The sequence below is a fragment of the Garra rufa genome, chromosome 13 (assembly GCF_049309525.1).
Source record: "Garra rufa chromosome 13, GarRuf1.0, whole genome shotgun sequence".
Lineage (NCBI taxonomy): Eukaryota > Metazoa > Chordata > Actinopteri > Cypriniformes > Cyprinidae > Garra > Garra rufa.
In genome coordinates this window covers 22,212,705-22,234,837 of record NC_133373.1, presented here as the reverse complement: position 1 = coordinate 22,234,837, position 22,133 = coordinate 22,212,705, and the positions used below count along the sequence as shown (strand labels likewise).

Sequence of the window (22,133 nt, the reverse complement as noted above, 5' to 3'; positions counted from 1 at the left end):
CATGATAACGTTTTTTTCTTTATGTGCTTGTCTGTCAGATCGGGGTTTCCTGGTGCTCAGCCTGTATCGATGGACCGTAGGAACATTCGTTTCTTGGAGCAGAAAGGTTATAAAGTCAGCTGGAAAGCAGACGGCACGCGGTGAGTCCAGTGACTGAAGCTCAGGGAACTGAAGTAGAGTGCCATTCACAAGCTTCGCTAATAGATGAATCACAAACACTTAGAGCTATTAGCTACACATGCTTAATTTATTTAATTTTGTTAATTACAAAATGTGTCAAAACCACCATTGCATCTCACTAAAGACAAGCAAAGGGAAATTAAAATTATAGCTATTTTTAAAGTATTTTCAAAGCCATATTATATTTTGTGACTATTTTGACAACCTCCTCTCTAACTAATAATTAAACAGGCCACTTTTGCTGTTGTACTTTTCAATATGCAAATGAAGTGCATGAATTTGCTGATTACTGAATAGATATGTAAATGTGAAAGGTCATATGGTAATGAGATCATGGTTGTGTTGTCATGTATAATTTAAAGTTTAAGTTGTTTCAACTAATGCTTTCATCTGGAGGGGATGTTTTTAGTTACAATAATTATATATTCAAAGTTTGAGGTCAGTAAGATTTTTTTTTCAAGAGAAATTAATATTTTTCGACAAGTTTAAATAAACGTTGCTATTTATCCTGGACAAAATTTATTGATAATAATCATTGATTGTAATCAGAAATGTTTCATAAGCAGCAAATCTGCATATTAGAATGATTTCCGAAGGGATTTTTAGGGGCCAAGCACCGAAGGTGCATACAGTAGGCATCTCTTGTATTCAATTCAATTTTTTCTTCTTCTTCTTCCTTCGTTTCTTCCGTTTGAGTCTTTGGCAGCCCATAGAATCGCTTGTGGGAAGTTTATGAAATTTGGCACACAGATAGAGGACAGTCTCAGCATTAACCATAGCAAGTTTGAAGTCTCTAACTCAAACTCTCTAGCGCCACCACTTGTACAAATTTTTACTAATGCTTATGCTAATAATTTTGGAACCGTAAGGTCTAGAAGGAAAATTCGTAAAAATCATTTTTTCGCTATTTTTAATAGCTTATAAAAACCTACTTTTTCAATCTCGTACTAGATGGTTTGTCTGATTTTCACCAAAATTGGGTCAGATCATCATCTGACCATGCTGGCAAAAAGTTATGGAAATCAAGTTGATTAGTCGAACTGTTCTTGAATAACGCAAAAAAAAAAAAAAGGCTAAATCTTCGCAGTGGCTTGTCGTATTGAGACCAAACTTGGTGTGTGTTATAACAAGTTTGACCTGAGGCTACCTGCACAGTTTTGGAGCAGCGCAACCTAGTGGTCAAGAGATATGAAAAATGGCTCTTTTTGCTTATAACTTCAGAATGGTTGTCTTCGGCACCATGCCCTGACAGTACTCAAAAGTTTGAGGACAAAAAAGTTTTTTCCAAAATATATATATATTAGGGCCGGGACTCGATTAAAAAAATTAATCTAATTAATTAGAGGCTTTGTAATTAATTAATCGAAATTAATCGCATTTTAATCGCATATAAATATTTGACCTGAGAACAGTGAGAAGTACGTTTTTTTCATATGGATTTTTAGTATAACATTGAATAATGCTTGAATACATAAGCTTAAGCAACAAAATATTGTTTATTTTTGTTCAACCAAGTCCAACAGACCAGTGCAATATTGCCATTAAGTGTAGCAATAGGCTCGAAGTGCTGCTGTGATATGCAAATTCCTTGTTGCATAGCTTGCACACAACCATGCTCTTATCGACGCTTCCATCCATTCGTTTTTTATAACAAAATTTCCCATCCACAGGGCCAACCAAAGCGGTCTCATCAGCTTCTTTGACCATGTTCACTGTGGTTTGTTTTTGTCTGAACGCTAGTTGGTGCTGCAGTATAATCGGTCCGCCGAAACTCATCCAGTGAGAAACGTTCCGCGGTGCAAAAATAAGTGCGATTAAAATGCGTTTAAAAAATTTATAGCGTTATTTTTGTGTAATTAATTAATCTAAATTAGCGCGTTAAAGTCCCGGCCCATATATATATATATATATATATATATATATATATATATATATATATATATATACTGTTTTTTTTTATTACAAATAAATTCAGCATTGGTAAACATGAGACTTTTTCATAAACACACTCAAAACTTACTGGTTGTTTTGACCTACTGTTATTATTAATAATTTTATTATTATTTTAAGGTTTTGTTTGGACGAGCATAATGTGAAACGTTTCATGTAGATGGCTGCACTTTTATATGCATTATATTTTCATGCCTTAATGGCACATACAAACATGTCTGAATGTGCTGTACAGGTTTCTTACATTGCCTTTTAGGAAGATTTGAAGGTCATAGTGAACTTTGGTAGGTTTTTGTGTGTTATTCAGACACTTTTTTTCCCTGTCCAATTCACAAAAAGCCAGAAGTCAGGCTTAGAGGAGAGAAATTTAATTTGACCATCTAGAACTGGTTGAAGGTCTTTTTTTCTTTGTGGCTCTTTTTGTAATTTTTTTTAATTAACAAGAGTCTAGTTTTAGTTAACACCAGTAACATTAACACCTACATAATATATCTTTTTTTTTTTTGATTATCTTCAAATGAACCTCAGTGTAATTTTCTTTTGTTGTTTCTATAATGTTAAATCTAGTGCTCATAGAGGACCATTTAATGATTGTCCAGGTCATTTTATGGCAGCTCTGCATGAGCTTGTCTGCTGTAATGATGTGAACCGTCTCTCTGCGGTCCTGCTGGCTCATGTGCTCAAACCAGAATCAAACGTCTGCATGAACATCATTAAACACTCATCCACAAGACAGATCTGCTCAGAAGCACCACAGTTGGCACCGTGCAGAATGTTTTATGCCTTGGCAGAAGCGAATGAGCGGGTTTGGTGTGTCACAGTGATCCAAACTTAGCTGAAAGTTGAGCAGAACAGCCACGGCTCTCTGAATGAAGAATGCTCAGCTCTGAGCTCTGTCGCTGACATGTTAAAAATATGTCGCTGATCTCTTTAACAGGAGATCTGTTCTAACAAGCCCATTATCTTGTGCTTTGGACACTCAGGGCTTACAGAGAATCACTGTGTGATGCGTTTGCTCGGAGGACGTCCAGCAGAGCGCTCTATTATAATGACCAAACGACAGGGAATTAAAGGAGCTTAAAGCTAAGACAAAGGCTGATGGATTTCTTTTTTGTTGTTGTTGTTGTTGTAACAAAGGCTGGGCAATTGTTGTTTGGGGGAAATCTGATATCATATCAGTTTTCAGTATGTGGTGAATTGAGAAAATTTACTAACATAAACCACCCATGAAACTGTATTTCAGTTATTTAATATATTTGTTTAAAGTGATAGTGCAGCCAAAAATGAAAATTCTGCCATCATTCACTCACCTTTATGTTTTTCCAAACCTGTAAGACTTTTGTTCATCTTTTGAACACAAATGAAAATATTTTTAATCTGAGATAGGTCTGTCCTCCATTGGCAGTCTATGCAACTACCACTTTGACGTAGCAACAGCCGAAAATACATTGTATGGGTCAAAATTATAGTTTTTTCTTTAATGCTAAAAATCATTAGGATATTAAATAAAGATCATGTTTCAAAAAGATATTTTGTACATTTCCTGCCGTAAATATACAGTCAAGCCAGAAATTATTCATACTCCTGGCAAATTCTGACTTAAAGTTACTTTTATTCAACCAGCAAGTTTTTTTTTTTTTGATTCGAAATGACAGAGAAGTCTTCCAGTAGATAATAAGACGATGTACAAGAGGCATCATAAGTAAATTATTACTCATCTTTTATTTACATTTGAACAAAAAGTGGCATGTCCAAAATTATTCATACCCTTCTCAATAATCAATAGAAGCGCCTTTATTGGCTTTTACAGCAATCAAACGCTACCTATAATTGCTGACCAGCTTTTTGCATGTCTCCACTGGTATTTTTGCCCATTCATCTTTAGCGATGAGCTCCAACTCTTTCAGGTTGGAGGGTCTCCTTGCCCATCACCCTGATCTTTAGCTCCCTCCACAGATTCTCAATTGGATTTAAGTCAGGACTCTGGCTGGGCCACTGTAAAATGTTAATGTTTTTGTTTGCTAACCATTTCTTCACCACTTTTGCTGTGTGTTTTGGGTCGTTGTCATGCTGAAATATCCACTGGTGCCCAAGGCCAAGTTTCTCTGCAGACTGCCTGATGTTGTTGTTGAGAATTTTGATGTATTACTCCTTTTTCATGGTGCCATTTACTGTAATTAGGTTCCCTGGTCCACCGGCTGAAAAACACCCCAAAACATTAGGTTCCCACCACCATGTTTGACAGTAGGGATGGTGTTCTTAGGGTTGAAGGCTTCTCCTTTTTTACACCAAATGAAGGCTACATCATTGTGGCCAAACAATTCAATTTTTGTTTCATCTTACCATAAAACAGAAGACCGGAAGTCTTCTTCTTTGTCCAGATGAGCATTTGCAAAGGCCAAGCGGGCTTTTCAGACCTTATCATTTAGATATGGTCTTATAGCCCTTTCCTGACTTGTGAGCAGCCTCAATGCGCAGCCGCAGGTCCTCAGTGAGCTTCTTTGTCTTAGCCATGACTGTCCACAAACCAACAGCAGAGAGCTTCTGTTTTTCACCTGCTGAGTTGTTTAAAACAGCTGTTCCCAATGAATCAGGGTAATTAAGATGCTTTAGAACAGCTTGGACTATTTGGAATGGTATAGAACTTTAGATTTTCCCATAGACTGTGACAGTTTGCAAAGGGTATGAATAATTTTGGACATGCCACTTTTTGTTCAAATGTAAATAAAATCTGAGAAATATTTATCTCCATAATGATGCCTCTTGTACATCGTCTTATTATCTTTTGGGAGAAGCCTGTGTCATTTCCGGTCAAAAAAAAAAACTTGCTGGTTGAATAAAAGTAACTTTAAGTCAGAATTTGCCAGGGGTATGAATCATTTTGGGCTTGACTGTATCAAAATTTAAGTTTTGATTAATAATGTGCATTGCTAAGAACTTAATTTGGACAACTTTAAAGGCAATTTTCTCAATATGTTTGCAGATTCCAGACTTTCAAATAATTGTACCTCGGCCAAATATCCTATCCTAACAAACATACATCAATGGAAAGCTTATTTATTCAGCTATCAGATGATGTATAAATCTTTAAAATATTGTTTAAAAAATTGACACTTATGACCTTTTGTGGTCCAGGGTCACATATATAACTAAAGAACTAATCGAATGAATTGAGCAGTTTAGTTAAAATTTTCTGAAGACACTTGATGGCTTTATATGATAAACAGATGTAATTTATGCTTTTATTCACATATAAACAGTAATGCAACTGTGTCACAAGAAGTTCTTGAGAGGGAAAAAAATCCTTCTGATAATTTTCCAAATAAGTGTGAGTCATAACAGATATGTTATTTAGTATCTTATATCATTGAAGTTCATTATTTGTGCTATTTGCGTCAGTGGACGACAGACTGGCATTCTTACAATTTGATTTAAACCATATAATGTTAAAGGTTCTTTGATGAAAAAGTTATCAGCCAGAAGATGAGTTATTTTCTTGACAGCCACCTTACTCTGCTTTAACACTCACTGTGGAATTATTTTGCAGCCTGGATAATGAGTAATTCACTTTTCATCTGTAATAATGAGTTTGAATAAATTGAATAATCAGCCTGTAAAGAATACCTATATGTTCAGTCCAGTTCAGTGTTTTAGCATGTAAAGCTTTGTTTAGTAACAGTTTATTATACATTTAATGTTCAATTTATTATCAAAATGATTACATGGCTCTCTGAAATGAAATTATTCAAATTGGTCAGTCGAGACAGTTCAAGGACTGTTATTCCCAGAGAATAGCTGTCGTCAATAGCAATGTTGTATAACTCTGGGGTATTTTCGGCTGACATTTCTTTCATGTCTGTCATGTCAGACTGAAGGTTCCCTCTTTTGTTTCTTGTTTCTTGCAAATGCAGCTTGTGCCATAGTACTGTAATATTGTTGTAATTGCCAGTTTAGTTTTTTTTTTTTAAACAGTTTAAATTTAATCTTAAATCAATATTTAAATTTACCATAATTAATTTTGTTTATGGTTGTTCATTCATCTTGGCTCAAAACCGCCTGATAGGAACTGTTTTTCTTTGTGTTTAGTGAGCTAATACAGTATTTCAACTTAAATCAATATTTTGTATCCAATTATTCACTTCTGCAGCAAGCAGGCATGCAGTAAGCGATATAATGTACGTCTAGTTGTTTTTAGCACAAAATGTTGGGTTTATATATGATAATAACAGGCCTGATGTACATTATCCCTTACTTCTATAACAGATTAGTAGTTCATTAAATTATGATCCAATGAAAGCATGTGCTGGCTTTGTGTAGGGGACATAATCAACTGAAGTTGTTATTGAAAACCTTCCCCTTGGCTGCAGCTCTCAAATCTCATTCGTACATATTCATATTCATTTTTTGCATTTTGATGTGAGTGACACAGAATGACATTGGTTTTCATTTGTCCCAGTTAAGTGAAAAAGCATAATGAGGTCTATAGCTGTTCAGTTTCATTATAGATCTTCTATAGAAAACAATTCTTATGAATAATTATATGTCTAATGCATCATGTTACCTTTTTTAACATGTTTAGCTGAACTTTGAGTTTCTTAAACCAATTTTTGATCATGTAATTATTAAGTGAATTTGAAATATTTGTGAAAATTAAAGAGTTTTTTCCCCCTACACTTTTCATTTTGGCATGTGGGCAGACACTTTCAACATTTCAGACAAGACAACTGTATTTACTGAAGTCAAATGTGTTCCCATTAAGTCGGAATTCTCGGTACAATACGTGACTGGGATAAATCGCACTCTCGAGTTATTCCCTGAAGACACCTTCATTCACTTCTAAAAGGCCGATATCGCATAATAATGTGGACAGACGCACTGAATATAAATGTGATGGCATGCGATCTTCAGCTCCACACTGCACTCTGAGAACATCCTGACACATTCACAACACAAGAACTGAGCTCAACTAGTTAAAAAAGATGTTTCTTAGCTTTTTGTTTTTCCTAGCTAGTTACTTCTGTGACTTGGTGCTTAGCAGTGAAGCATTCGAGTGTGACCCCTTTCCTTCTGCCTGAGGCTGTCTGAACGCTACTCTGTCTGATACAGCTGCAGAATCAGGCAATTGGGCTGATCGTATTGAAGTTGAGGTGTAATGATTAACACATTAACATTTCCATAACTGCACAGACTTTGATATTTATGATAACTCTGTCTTTATGAATGCTGGCAGGGACTTCCAAACTGCTTCTCATTTATAGCCAGTGAAGTGAGAGGCTCAGCTGCTTTTTGGACTTCAGTCCCAAATTTAAAATTTACAGTGCACCTGGAAAGTATTCACATAGCTTCACTTTTTTCCACATTTTGTTATATAACAGCTTTATTCCAAAATGGATTAAATTCATTTTTTTTCCCTCAAAATTCTTTAAGCAATAGCCTATAATGACAATGTGAAAGAAGTTGCAAATTTATTAAAAATAAAAAACGAAAAACAGCACATGTACGTAAGTATTTACAGTATGGTTGGGCTGATAGACAGGAGGGCAGCCGTGGCCTAATGGTTAGAGAGTCGGACTTGTAACTAGGGTTGGGCGATGTCGACCAATTTGGCATCGTACGATGTCTAATGTGAAACATCGCGATGGACGATGGCATCGTCTGTGGGGGGGCGGGGGTGAGGGATGGTTGTTGTTAAATAATTTATTCATAACGAATTAATTAATTGTAGCCTACCGTGTCCACCAGTGCTTAATTTGAGCCTGATCCTGTTCTGGAAAATGTCCGATTTTGGATGTTTGCGTTCCGGTATTTGTTTTTAAAGATCCGGCATTAATAAGTGCATTAGATCGTGACAGTGCGTGCGTGCAGACGAGACAAGAGCAAGTGCGGGTTTATATAGATGCATTTGGAGGATGTGTGTTGGTCCTTAACATATTTTCGACCAGTCATCTTTTTTAAGTTCAATAACGCTCTCATTGTTTGCTTACTGCTTAACCCACTCTCTCCAAACGCATTTACTGAGCAGCAGAATGTTTAGAGAGAAAGTGTAATATCAGAAATAATACCAAATCAAGCAAAATATTATGTATTAACATTATAAACACTATAAACATAACTATAAGTTAGTTACCCTGACTCCAAAACGAATGATTTAAATGTAGAGGTATTCAGAACAGAACAGAAATGAAACAAAATATATAAAGTTAAGAAACTAAAACAAAGCGAAACTAAAAATAGCAGGCGTTGGGCTCACGCACCTCAGTTTTTCGGCACAAATCCAAGTGAATGACAAATCCAATTTGAATGATAAACTGTTATTTATAATGTATACTAGGCTTTGTATTGTACATTCGTATTTCCATGGGAAAAAAAAAAACTCTTGTTTTTGTTCCAAGCTCTGTTCGTTATGGTAAAACCATGAAAAGGGCATATTTGGTGTAGTTTATTTAATCTAATTTAATTAATTATTTTGATTTTTTTCTGCTGTTTTTGTATGCCTCATTTATTAATGTAAACGAACTTTCATGTAATTCGTTAGGAGTTCACTGTAATTTGTATTGTGATCACTAACAACTTCCTTGTTATTATTTCCAGAAATTGAAAGCATGCATTTCATTTGGCTATATAGTGATTAAGTGTGTGTTTTTCGTGAGCGGGTTGCTGCTGCGGCGGGGGCGGGGCGGGGCGGGGCGCTGCGGGGGCGGGGCAGAGGATCGCGATGCCGGCTCAGCATCGTGATGTCTATTGGCCATCGGCGATGGACGATGGCATCGTCTATCGACCCAACCCTACTTGTAACCCACAGGTTGCAGGTTCGAGTCTCAGGTCCGGCAGGGATTGTAGGTGGGGGGAGTGAATAACCAGCACTCTCTTCACCCTCAATACCACGACTGAGGTGAGTCCCTTGAGCAAGGCACCGTACCCCCAACTGCTCCCCGGGCGCCGCAGCAATGGCTGCCCACTGTTCCGGGTGTGTGTTCACGGTGTGTGTGTGTTCACTACTGTGTGTGTGCACTTGGATGGGTTAAATGCAGAGCACAAATTCCTAGTATGGGTCACCACTTGGCCTCACTTCACCTCCTTTCCTTTCCTTTTCCTTTCCTTTCCTTTCCTTTCCTTTCCTTTTCCTTTCCTTTCCTAGACAATTCCATCATCCATCACCAATGGCTGATTTTTGGAACATTATGTTGAGGCGGCATATTTTTTAGAACGTGCCTTTCTGAATATAGACACCTGTCTGAGGTTTTAAATGCTCAGAACTGAGTTTTCATGAAGGCTAATCTCAATATTTTGGTGCATTGAGCTTTTCTTCTACTCTGACGAGTCCCTCAGTCCCTGCCGCTGAAAAACATCCCCAAGCTGCTACCAGCACACTTTAATTTTGGGATGGTACTCTGCAGGTGATAAGCAGAGCTGGTTTCCTTCAAACATGATGCTTAGAATTGAAGTTCATCAGACAATCTGAGTCTAAGGGTCCTTTAGGTGGTTTTTTGCAAATTCCAAGTGTGTTTTCATGTGTCTTCATTGAGGAGAGGATTGAGTTTGGCTACACCACCATAAAGACCAGATCGGTGGAGTGTTGCATTGATTGTACTTCTCCTATCTCCACATATGATCATGGAGCTCAACTAGAGTGACCATCTGGTTCTTAGTCATGACTCTAGACAAGGCTCTTCTCAATCAATTGCTCAGTTTGGTCCTGGTGGTTTCGAACTTCCATTTACGGATGATGGAGGCCACTGTGCTCATTGGGACCTTCAATGCTGCAGAAATTTTTCTGTACCTTTTCCTTAGATCTGTGCCTCGATACAATCCTGTCTCGGAGGTCTACAGACAATTCCTTGGATTTCATGGCTTGGTTTGTGCTCTGACATGCACTGTTAACTGTGGGACATTATATAGACAGATCTGTGCCTTTCCAAATCATGTCCAATCAACTGAATGTACCACAGGTGGACTCCAATCAAGTTGGTAGCAACATCTCAAGGACGATGGTGGAAACAGGATGCACCTGAGCTCAATTTTTGGTGTAAAGGGAAGGGCTGTGAATAATTTTTGATGTTTTTGAATAAATTTGTAAAGATTTCAAACAAACTTCTTTCACGTTGTCATTATGGGGTGTTACTTGTAGAATTGTGAGGAAAATAATTAATTTAATCCATTTTGGAATAAGGCTGTAACATAACAATGTGTAAAAAGTTAAGCCCTGTGAATACTTTCCAGATGTAAGTCTTAAATTTAATTAAGAATTACATATAACATTTCCATCCATTTGAATTACAATTGAGTTTTAACAGAAAAACTAATAAACTTAATGTCAAGTATATTTACTCATACATAAATAAAACAGAAATACTAATGAACAACATGTGTTGTAAATACACAATAACCAGGTTTATATATTTATAATCTATAAATGCAGTTTGCTTTAACCTTAGGTTACATTTCAACTAGCTTCATAGCTTTAACTGAAAAAAAATATATATTTTTTTTATATCTAACAGATATATGCTGATTCTAAAAATGATGATTGAAATAAATCCAAATAGATGCAAATAGTTAATAATAATAAACTAGAAATCTTCCCTGTTTCTTACCAGTTTAATTTATGGATGACTGACTGACAAATATGAATCACACTGAGATTATTAGTTTATGTTAAAATGTAATCCAAATTGGTGGAAATTTTATATGCACATCAATTTCATAAATCCTAAATTTTAGCCCTGAATATTTTTTAACGTAAACCTGTTTCTAGCCTGTTAAGATATTAGACACCGGCTACAGGTATATTTAGTTGCTGGATTCTCCTGACATGAGGGATTTAACAGGGCACCGCTTTAAGCCAACCTACTCCGCATTCATTTGAGACCTGCACTTGGTCTCAAGGTGCCGTCACATTTACCAGTGTTCAGTGAATGTTCTTCACATTCACTGAATGGGATTTTACACAAATATGCTGCATTGACCAACATAAAGCTGCTTGATTTGAATGTCATACATCACTGCACTATCGACAATAGACTCTTTTTGCCCTTGAAATTTTGTTAATGTGACTGCACCTGTTAATATTGCTGTCACTGTATATGTACAAGCCTCCATTTGAGGTTATAGAAACCTTGGGAGTAAGGGTTTTATCAAATAAAAATCTCCACTGCAGCTTCATCCAAGCGTTGGTGATTTTCATGCCCTGTCGGTACATCCTTCATGCATTCAATTTGCTCTGGATGGATCCCCAGTTATTTTTCATCCTGATACAGCTTATATTCCTCTTTTCAGCAGCCTGCTTGCTCAAAGCTTCCTTTTTCTTTGTGTCCTGTTTGTGTTCTGGTTTTACACTTGATTGTCTTCAGTTTATCTTTTATGCTGGAAACATGACTGAAGAGAACGCCGCTGGAGTGGCCGCGCTAAATTTCACCAGACTAAACCTCACCTGATTTATTTTTTCTTTGTTTAATTATACCCATTATGAAGCGTATTTATCTTAATTTTTTCTGATGGAAGTGAACCACATGAAACGAGGCATTGCTGCTCATCATTGTAGCTCATCAGTTCCTGCAGTGTCGATGCCGCCGGGATGTATGTTCTCAATCAGTGCTTTTCTTTTCAGCTGCTAATTTCTGCTCATAAACAGCCAAGAGCTGCTAAATCTGACCAGGCGTCTTTACCTCTTGTTCTTTCTCGTTTTGTAGCCACAACATTTTACTGTCAATACTTCATGACCCTACATTGTTTATCTGTAACATTGTGTTTCTTATTGATAAATTCTTTGTTTTTGATGTTCTTTGTTAAGGGTCCTCAAAGGGTCCCCAATGCAGTGTGGTCTCTATATCAACACTTTTGCATAACTATCAGATGTTGAAATGTTTCTTTTAACTATGCTTATTATAAATCTTGTCCAGTGTTTATCAAAATTAGTAATACAAAGTCACGAATAAAGTGCCATTCAAACTTTTGAGATTTGCCACCGAACCAAATTGAGGTCATATCTCAGCGTCAATTCTGTGTTTCATAATGAAACTTGGGCTGCATTCCGCTTAGTTTTTATGCCCTCCCCTCACTAAGTTCACTCCATCTCATTGACTCGGATTTCCGTCATTGATTATGTTGCATGAGTACCCACTACTCACAAAACCCTTGCAATGGGCTGAATTGGAATATCCTAAACCCTTGATCGTTTGGACTCTGCTGTCGAGTTGGTTTATTATTTATTTTTTTCCCCCTTACCAATTTGTTTGGTGCAGACTTCTACATTCATATATGTGTGCTTGGGCTGTTTTAAATATTCTCAATATGTCTCTTGTATTTTTACAGGTACATGATGTTGATAGATGGAAAAGACGATGTGTATATGATTGACAGAGACAACTCGGTCTTTCAAATAGCCAACCTTGAGTTTCCCTTCCGGAAGGATCTTCGCATCCACCTTTCCAACACACTTCTGGATGGGGTGAGTTATTATTTGAAAGCTTGTTAATCAGGTTAGACAGAGAGGATATGCTCTATTTCTGCACTTAATGGATGCTCACAGGTTTGGTTTACATGAGATAATAAGCCAGTGTTGTGAGATAATGTATCTTACTTTAAATGTTATAGACGATCTTGCTCTCAGAGCATTTATCAGCTCACTCTGAACATCATGGGCTGAACTGCAGAAATTGCGAGGCTGGGTTTCTAAATTAAAGTTTTCATTAAGCAGTTGATTAAGCAGTTAATTAATTAAGTTTTGTTGCAACACTTAATTTTAAACACCAGGGAAGTCTGCTAGTTCACTTGCTCTTCAACTGGGTCTCGGTATGGTTATTTGGTCCACACCTGAGTCTGAATGCTGTATTTGCACATGCCCAAAAGATCCACACCAAAGGGGGAAACAAATTTGAGTTTGATTCAGTCGAACCAAACAAGACAGGAAAGTCCACTAGTTCACTTGCTTTGGTCCAGACCAAATACAATGTTGATTTTTTTTTGTGTGTTTCACTTTCACACTGCAAGTGAACCAGAAATTCTAAACAAAACACATGTGTGATAAGGTCATCCATTCATTGGTTCATTCATTCAGCTGTACCAGAGTTCATTTGGAACCGGACCGAGAACACCTCTTCAGCTGGGTCTTGGTACGGTTGTTTGGTCCACACCCGAGTGCGAATGCTGTATTCACACCTGCCCAAAAGATCTGCACCAAAGAGGGGAAGCAAACTTTAGTTCGATTCAAATTAACCAAACGACAGGGAAGTCCACTAGTTCACTTGCTTTAGTCCGGACCAAATACAGTATTAATTTTTTGTTTTGTTTTGTGTGGTTCGCTTTCACACTGCTCTTTTTGCAAGTGAACCAGAAATTGTAATCAAAACCACATGTGTGCTAAGGTCATCCATTCATTGGTTCATTCATTCAGCCGTACCAGAGTTTGTTTGGAACCGGACCAAGAACACCTCTTCAGCTGGGTCTTGGTACGGTTGTTTGGTCCACACCCGAGTGCAAATGCTGTATTCACACATCCCCAAAAGATCTGCACCAAAGGGGGGGAAACGAACTTGAGTTTGGTTCAATCGAACCAAACAAGACAGGAAAGTCTGCTAGTTCACTTCCATTGGTCCGGACCAAATACAATGTTAATTTTTTGTTGTTTTGTGTGGTTTGCCTTCACACTGCTCTTTTTGCAAGTGAACCAGAAATTGTAATCAAAACCACATGTGTGCTAAGGTCATCCATTCATTGGTTCATTCATTCAGCCGTAACAGAGTTCGTTTGGAACCGGACCAAGAACACCTCTTTAGTCCACACCCGAGTGCAAATGCTGTATTCACACATGCCCAAAAGATCTGCACCAAAGGAGGGAAACAAACTTGAGTTTGATTCAATCCAACCAAACAAGACAGGGAAGTCCGCTAGTTCACTTGCTTATGTCCGGACCAAATACAATGTTGATTTTCAGTTTTGTGTGGTTTGCTTTCACACTGCTCTTTTTGCAAGTGAAACAGAAATTGTAAAAACCACATGTGTGCTAAGGTCATCCATTCAACCGTACCAGAGTTCGTCTGGAACCAGACCGAGAACACCTCTTCAGCTTGGTCTCGGTACGGTTGTTTGGTCTACACCCAAGTGCAATTGCTGTATTCACACCTCCCCGAAAGATTCAATTTAATTAAACCAAACAAGACAGTTGTGAATACACCCTTAAACATGGTTTAAATTAAGGGTGTTTTCACACTTGTCATGTTTGGTTAGATTAAAATGAACTTGTGCGACTGGTCTGTTAGTACAGTTCATTTTAGTAACTGTGAATGCTGCCTTCTGAACCCTGTTGCACACCAAACAAGTGCGTCGAGACCGCAAAAAAAGATGGGTTTCTGTCCACTTCCAAACGAACTCTGGTGAGGTTCGAATTAATTATGAATGCAACGCAGACCAAATACTTCTAAACAAACCAAAAACAGGAAGTAATGACAAGATGCGACGCTATGCGAGCAGAGGGCAAATGTGGAGCAACGAGGAGGTAAAGTGCCTTTATGAGCTCTTTGTGAGGTCACAGGTAGGGAAAATAAAATTATATACACGCAACAATGAGCACGCTTAGTCCAGCGTACGGCATTATACGCTTTAAGTCGAACACACCTTTCCTGTTTGTTTGGAGTGTTCTGTGAGTTCCATCACAGTTCAGTATCTTTAGGTTCACTGTAAAAAATGCCAGTGTGAACACTAAGCGAACCACGACCAAACGTATAATTTTCCCTTTTGATCCGAACTAAATTAACCAAACAAACCGAACTAAGTGTGAACACACCCTAATATTTAACTGGTTCATTTTGACTGCCACGATAGCAGTAAACAGTAAAAAATGTACTGTTTCTATAATTATAGTGTCTATAATTGGCTTAAGCAATGTTAATAATGTACACTACCATTAAAAAGTTTGGGGTCTGTAAGATTTTGTTTTGTTTAAAAAAAAAAGTCTATTCTGCTCACCAGAGCTGTTTATTTGATGGAAAATATAGTTTTAATAATGGTGAAATATTATTACAATTTAAAATGGTTTTCAATTTGAATATATGTTCAAATGTAATTTATTGCTATGATCAAAGCTGAATTTTCAGCATCATGACTCCAGTCTTTAGTGTCACCTGATCCTTTAGAAATGATTCTAATATGTTAATTTGCTGCTCAAGAAACATTTTTGATTATTATCAGTGTTTTAGTGAAACTCAGATTATTAATAAAAAAATGTCAAGATACTTTGATGAATAAAAATAACTTTACAGTTTAGAATAAAAGGACTTTTTGGAACATCTTTAGTGTCACTTTTTGATCAACTTAATGCATCATTTCTCATAGACTGTTAGTTTACAAGACTGATCAAACAGACTGAGAAGTGTCACAGCAGTAAGTAATTCAAAAGCCATGAAAAATACTGGTATCAATTAATAGAAGCAAATAGTAGAATAAAAGATTAAAGAACACATTTAATATGATGAGCATGTGGCGTGGTTCAAAGAGCGGCTGTGTCATGTCTCTTTGACCGCTGTCCAGCATGTTCCCAGAGCGCAGTAATGATCAGCTGTCAGCAGTCTGAGTGTGAGCTCCTCCATCTCTCATTCCCATGCATGCTAAATCTGTCCTCTAATGTACCGCCAGTCCGTGTCACCGCCGAGATGAGACCCCTAATCCATCCGTTTAATAATTTATGTACATATTTATTATAAATAGAATTATACCTCGGAGGCCTGACACCATGTCTGCTCTGTCTGCCTTTGCTCAGTCTGCCACGTTTAATTGTCCAGTTATTTGTTTAAACCTCCACATCAGTGCGTTTAACGTTAATCCTCAACGAAGATTTCAGTCTGAGTGAAAACAAAATGATTCTGATTTATGTTTAATTAATTTAAAGTGAATTTAGATTAGATTTTAAATTAGACAGTTGAATGTGAACCTGATTATTTTAATTATTTGATAAATCGTGATCGATTATTTTAATTATTTGATAAATCGTGATCTAATCTATGTTTAAGATCAATCTTTATTGGTGCAGCTCACTCTAAGAGTAGTTGGTAGTATATATGCCAGAAAATAAATGACTAAATGAAGGTCCAGAGATGTGAGAACACAAGTGAAAAATGCCTTACAACAAATATTTTGTCAAACTGTTTTTAATAGAAATGTCTCTTCGCCGTATTACTCAAGTCCCAACAGTGATTTCCAAGCAGCAGGTGAATTATCTGTTCACATCAGGAACAAAATGAATATCTGATGGACTGAACGAAAAACAAATTAATGCTGGTACATTGGATACCTCTAATGGATGCCCAAACACATCTTTAGCTGCTCTGCGTTGTGACTATACAGAGCACAGAAACGAGTTCATCACTCTTACTTCACCATTAAACCTTAAAAACATGAAGTTTAAAGTGTATGAAGTGATCCGGGCTGCTGAAATGTAGGGCTGTTCGATTCCGAAATTTTTGGAATCGATTCCGATTCCTGGTTCTGGAATAGATTGGATTCGATTCCAGAATCGATTCCTCACTGTTGTTTCCGATTCTTTTTCGATTCTAGTTTTTAAGATCGGAGGAAGCTAATTTCGCAATAAATGCAGGATGTAAAGGTCGTAGAAAGTCGTGCCTTCTCACAATATGAAGCTTTATTTGTAAAAAATTATGACTTTTCTGTAGCTCTGACTGATTTTAAATTGTAATTTTGTCTGCATTGCCCATGAAATTAGTCATAACCCACAGCTCAGCAGTGGACATGCATTTATTGCATGAATAAAACAAGACAAAATGAGCAAACTATACACTGAAACAAAATAAACAGAACTTTAACAACAACACTGATATAAGAGCTTGTGGCGTAGCTGTCAATCAGATGCACTCTCTGCGTTTTCTTTCATTTGCTGGTAGAACGGTTAAAAATAGCATTTATTTAAGATGTAAATAATATCAAGACCCTGGATCACATCATGATCTATTCTGTCGTGCAGTGCTCAAAATTGTGGACAACATGAGCCAGTTCCCCCGTAAAAAAAACTTCGGAATTGTTTTTTGAACTGGTTCATTTAAAATTTAAATAATCTATCCGAACGTTTTTTTTTTTTTTTCGTGGAAACAAATCAGACTTATAATACCTATTGGCGAGCAAGAGGCAAATTGCATGCATCCTTAAACTCAGTTTAGAAATGACTCGTTTTCATTGGTGACCGAGATATGCAGCCTTGATGGGATGCAGCCTTCCGTTTAATAGGCACCTATTTATAAGTTTTGCTGAACTGAAAACGGCTCTGAATGAGGAGTCGATTCCCCTTAATGGGATCGATTCCAAACGTTGAAATCGACTCTCGATTCCCAATGCCTCGGAATCGATTCTTTTTAGATTGATTTTTTCTTTTTCCCAGCCCTACTGAAATGTGCTTTTCACCAGTCACTGATCAGTCAAGGTCACTGATCAGCATCGTCTGAGTACAGCTCACAGATCAATGTTCATTCATTATTGATTATTTTTCATTTTGATTACTCTCAGCAGCCTTAGTCAAAACTTTCCTTTTAAGAAGTCTTTTAACAGATTTTATTGCTCTCAGACATTTGGACTCCATGTATTAACACTACAATTCTTTAATTTGTGTCTGTGCTTGAGCTTTAACACTAAATATATTATTTTTTGTTTTTTAATTGCATTGTTATATCATGTTGATCTTTGTATGCTTGATTTATGGGCAATATATCTGCATTTCTAATCATCATCATCTTGTTTTTCAGGAGATGATTATCGACAAAGTGAACGGTCAGCCTGTCCCACGATATCTCATCTACGACATCATTAAATTTAACGTAAGTGCCTTTCAGTAACAAAAACAAAAACACACTCCTGTTTGTTCTTTATTTAATTAAGAATCACTTTTGGCATTAGCACTAACGCTAAATTACCGTGAGGTGTTTTACCCAACATTTAAAATCATTCCATCATTTATTATCCATTGTATCTCTCTAAACCTCTAGGACTGTCTTTTGTGAATCACAAAAAGAAAGGTTTAGTGTCAGATACCGTGTCAGCTCTGAAAAGAAGAAAAAAGCTCCATAAAAATATTATAAATGTAGCTCATATGACTATTTTACTCCCTCTCTTCCTCTTAGTTTCAGCTCTCAGATTTAATACATGAATGTTACATAAAAAAAATGCCACCTTTAGACACAGCAGACTTGAATTTATTAATAATCTTCTGCTATATAATCTTCCTCTCAGCTGAATAATAATCATTTTTCTTCAGAATTTATGGAATATAGCACGTACATCAGGTGCATCAAGTCACTATCCAAGTGCTTAAAGTATTCTACAGAATTTTTGTTTGTGTTTGTTTAAAACATAAATTAGTTAAAGTAAATTATGTTTGTATAGCACTTTTTTTTTTTTTACAATGATTAAGTACTTTTTTTTAAGTAATTTTTTTTTATTAGGACAAAATAGGGTCAGCTTTGATTTCATTTGCCTGGATGCTAATAAATTATGTTGTGCGGTTCATTTTTAAGTCATAATTCACATCCATCTTCGTTTTGGGAGGGAATGAGTATATCTTTGAATCTTCTTGCATCATTTTCTGCTCCTTGAAGTGCGGTATCCATCAAATAAATCCAGGCAATCACATGGAACACAGTCTGCATTTAAGACAGGACGCTTGAATTTGTCTTGCTTGGTTACCATACTGAAAGGAACATTTTTCCAAAATGCACCTCTAATCTGTCATTTTTAAGATTGATGCCGCAGGCAAGCAGTGTGTAAATATAGATGGCACATTAATTAAGCTTGTCCAATGATGTGTCGAAAGACTAATATTCAGTTTGGTTATAGTGCCCGCATAAGGACTATATATGTGTCTTCAGCTTAATTTATTAAATTTGTATTTAAAATATGAGTGTGTTAGAGACTAATGCAGATATGATTTCTAAAATACTGTTTTGTAGAGCACAGCAGGAGTTCTAATTGACAAACAGTATGCGGGAGATCCTTGAGTTTGCTGTTTAGCTGCTCTCAGTGTTAGTAATGCTGACTGTCCTCTTTCTCAGTGTTTTGTGAATCAATTTGCAAACTGGAAGTGGCTGTGTCCCTCCACATTCTCTAAACTTACTTTTCCTATGAAACAGAAAAATCGTTTTAATTAGTGAAATACCATTTTGGCCCTTTTGAGTTTCAAACATTAAAAATACAGTCAGGTCCATATGTATTTGGACACTGACACAATTTTTATTATTTTAGCTGTTGACCAAAACATATTCAAGTTACAGTTATACAATGAATATGGGCTTAAAGTGCACACTCTGAGCTTTCATTTTTAGGGCAGTCTCATCAAATTGGTAGAAAGGTTAAGGAATTACAGCTCTTTAATATGTACCTCCCCCCTTTTTCAAGGGACCATAAGTAATTGGACAGTTGACTCAAAAGCTGTTTCATGGACAGTTGTGGGCTATTCCTTCATTTTTTCTACATCAATTAACCAGGTAAAAGATTTGGAGTTGATTCTAAGTGTGCCATTTGTATTTGGAAGCTGTTGCTCTGAACCCATCATGCAGTCAAAGGAGCTCTGCATGCAAGTAAAACAGACAATTGTTAGGCTTCAAAAACAAAAGAAATGCATCAGAAATGCCAAATCAACAGTTTTGGTGAATTCTGAGAAGAAAAAGAACACACTGATGAGCTCAGCAACATAAAAAGGCCTGGATGTTCACAAAAGACGACAGTATGGTGGATGATTGGACGATCCTCTCCATGGTAATAAAACATTTTACAACATCCAACATCCAACCAAGTGAAGAATACTCTCCAGGAGGTAGGCGTGTCACTGTCAAGTCTACAATCAAGAGAAGACTTAACGAGAGCAAAATAGAGAGGGTTTACCACAAGGTGCAAACAAGACCAGATTAGACTTTGTCAAAAAAACATTTAAAAAATCCAGACCACTTCTGGAAAAGCATTTTTTGGACTGCTGAAATTAAAATCAATGTGTACCAGAATGACGGGAAGAAAAAAGTATGGAGAAGGCTTGGAACAGCTCATGATCTAAAGCCTACAACCATCATCTGTGAACATGGTGGAGCAGTGTAATGGCATGAGCATGCATGGCTTCCAGTGGCACTGGGTTACCGGTGTTTAGTGATGATGTGACAGAAGACAGAAGCAGCCGGAAGAATTCTGAAGTGTATAGGGATATACTGTCTGCCCAGATTCAGTTAAATTGAGCAAAGTTGTTTGGGCGGCTCTTCATAGTACAAATGGACGATGACCTAAAACATACAGCAAAAGCAACCCAGGAGTTTTTAAAGGTAAAAAAGTGGAATATTCTGCAATGGCCTAGTCAATCTTCTGATTTCAAATTGATTGAACATGCATTTCACTTGCTGAAGACAAAACTAAAGGCAGAAAGACCCACAAACCAACAACAACTGAAGTCAGCTGCAGTAAAGGCCTGGCAAAGCACCACAAAGGAAGAAACCCAGTCTATGGTGATGTCCACGAGTTCCAGACTTAAGACAGTCATTGCCTGCAAAGGATTCTCAACAAAATATTAAAAATGAACATTTTATTTATGATTATATTTATTTGTCCAATTACTTGAGCCTGAAAATGGGGGGTCTGTGTATAAAAATGGTTGTAATTCCTTGGAATTTTATGTTATATTTTTGTTCAACCCCTTGAATTAAAGCTTAAAGTCTGCACTTCAATTTCATCTTGATTGTATCATTTTTTTAAAATCTATTCTAGTGGTATACAGAGCCAAAATTATGAAAAGTGTGTCAGTGTCCAAATATATGTGACCCTGGACCACAAAACCAGTCTTAAGTCGCTGGGGTATATTTGTAGCAATAGCCAAAAATACATCGTATGGGTCAAAATTATTGATTTTATTATTATTTTACATTAAGATTTTTTGTAAAATTCCTACTGTAAACCTATCAAAATGTAATTTTTGATTAGTAATATGCATTGTTAAGAACTTAATTTGGACAACTTTAAAGGTGATTTTCTCAGTATTTTGATTTTTTTGCACCCTCAGATTCCAGATTTTCAAATAGATGTATCTCGGCCAAATATTGTCCTATTCTAACAAACTGTACATCAATAGAAAGCTTATTTATTGAGCTTTCATATGATGTATATATCTCAGTTTTGTAAAATTGAACCTTATGACTGGTTTTGTGGTCCAGGGTCACATATATGGACCTGACTGTAGATTGTTATTAGATTGTGATTCTGATTCTGATTGTTATTTGTTCATGAAATTTTTATATACTCTTCCATTCAAAAGATGGGGTCAGAAAGTTTTAGTTTTATATTTTTGAAAGAAGGGTCATTCCATGTCAAATCTACCAAATTTCAACAACTTCCCTAGCTCAAATTTTTGATTGAACTAATATTTTTTTCTGAAGAAAGATAAACATGTATAGTGATGAAAGCTGAAATATTAAATGTCATGGATGGATATTTACTGAGTAATCCACTATTTTGTAGAGGGAGGTCAAAATGACAATTTTCACCTGAGAGTCAAGTTACAAGGGGGTAAAAATTACTTAATGTTATATTTACACAGAGATTGGCAGGTCTATTAGTAAAATCCAAAAAACTTTAGCAATCTTTGTTGCATTATGTGCCAATGGTGACCATTCAAAAATGGGGAAACGGCACTTTTCAAGTTTTTCTCCAAAGTTTGCATGCCTGTAACTTAAAGGTTGTATCAGCGATTTCTAGCCTAAAACATAAAGTGTCAATTTCAGCTGACCTTTCTTCACTATCCGCTCGCTGCCTGCCCCATAAATTGTCTGTGAAAAAAACGCGTCTCTATGGTCAGCCTAGGGTCCGAGATATGCCAAAAAAACAACCGGCGCTATCAACACACCACAGATAACCAAACAGTGTTCCAACCAATCAGCGTCAGGGGTTTGGTGTTGTGGACTTTCCTACTGGTGCTGGGATGTGAGGGAGGCGGAGCGAAAGTCCACAACACCAAACCCCTGACGCTGATTGGTTGG

General features: G+C 36.7%; 1 protein-coding gene across 1 annotated transcript in view; it reads left to right on the top strand.

The window, feature by feature from the left end:
- Positions 1 to 22,133, top strand: part of rngtt (RNA guanylyltransferase and 5'-phosphatase) — a 162,569-nt gene that overhangs the window by 41,109 nt on the left and 99,327 nt on the right. Inside the window, exons 8-10 of the mRNA XM_073816395.1 lie at positions 39 to 140; positions 12,442 to 12,577; positions 17,874 to 17,945. Of these exons, the coding sequence (XP_073672496.1) occupies positions 39 to 140; positions 12,442 to 12,577; positions 17,874 to 17,945 (310 nt within the window). The remainder of the gene's footprint in view (positions 1 to 38; positions 141 to 12,441; positions 12,578 to 17,873; positions 17,946 to 22,133) is intronic.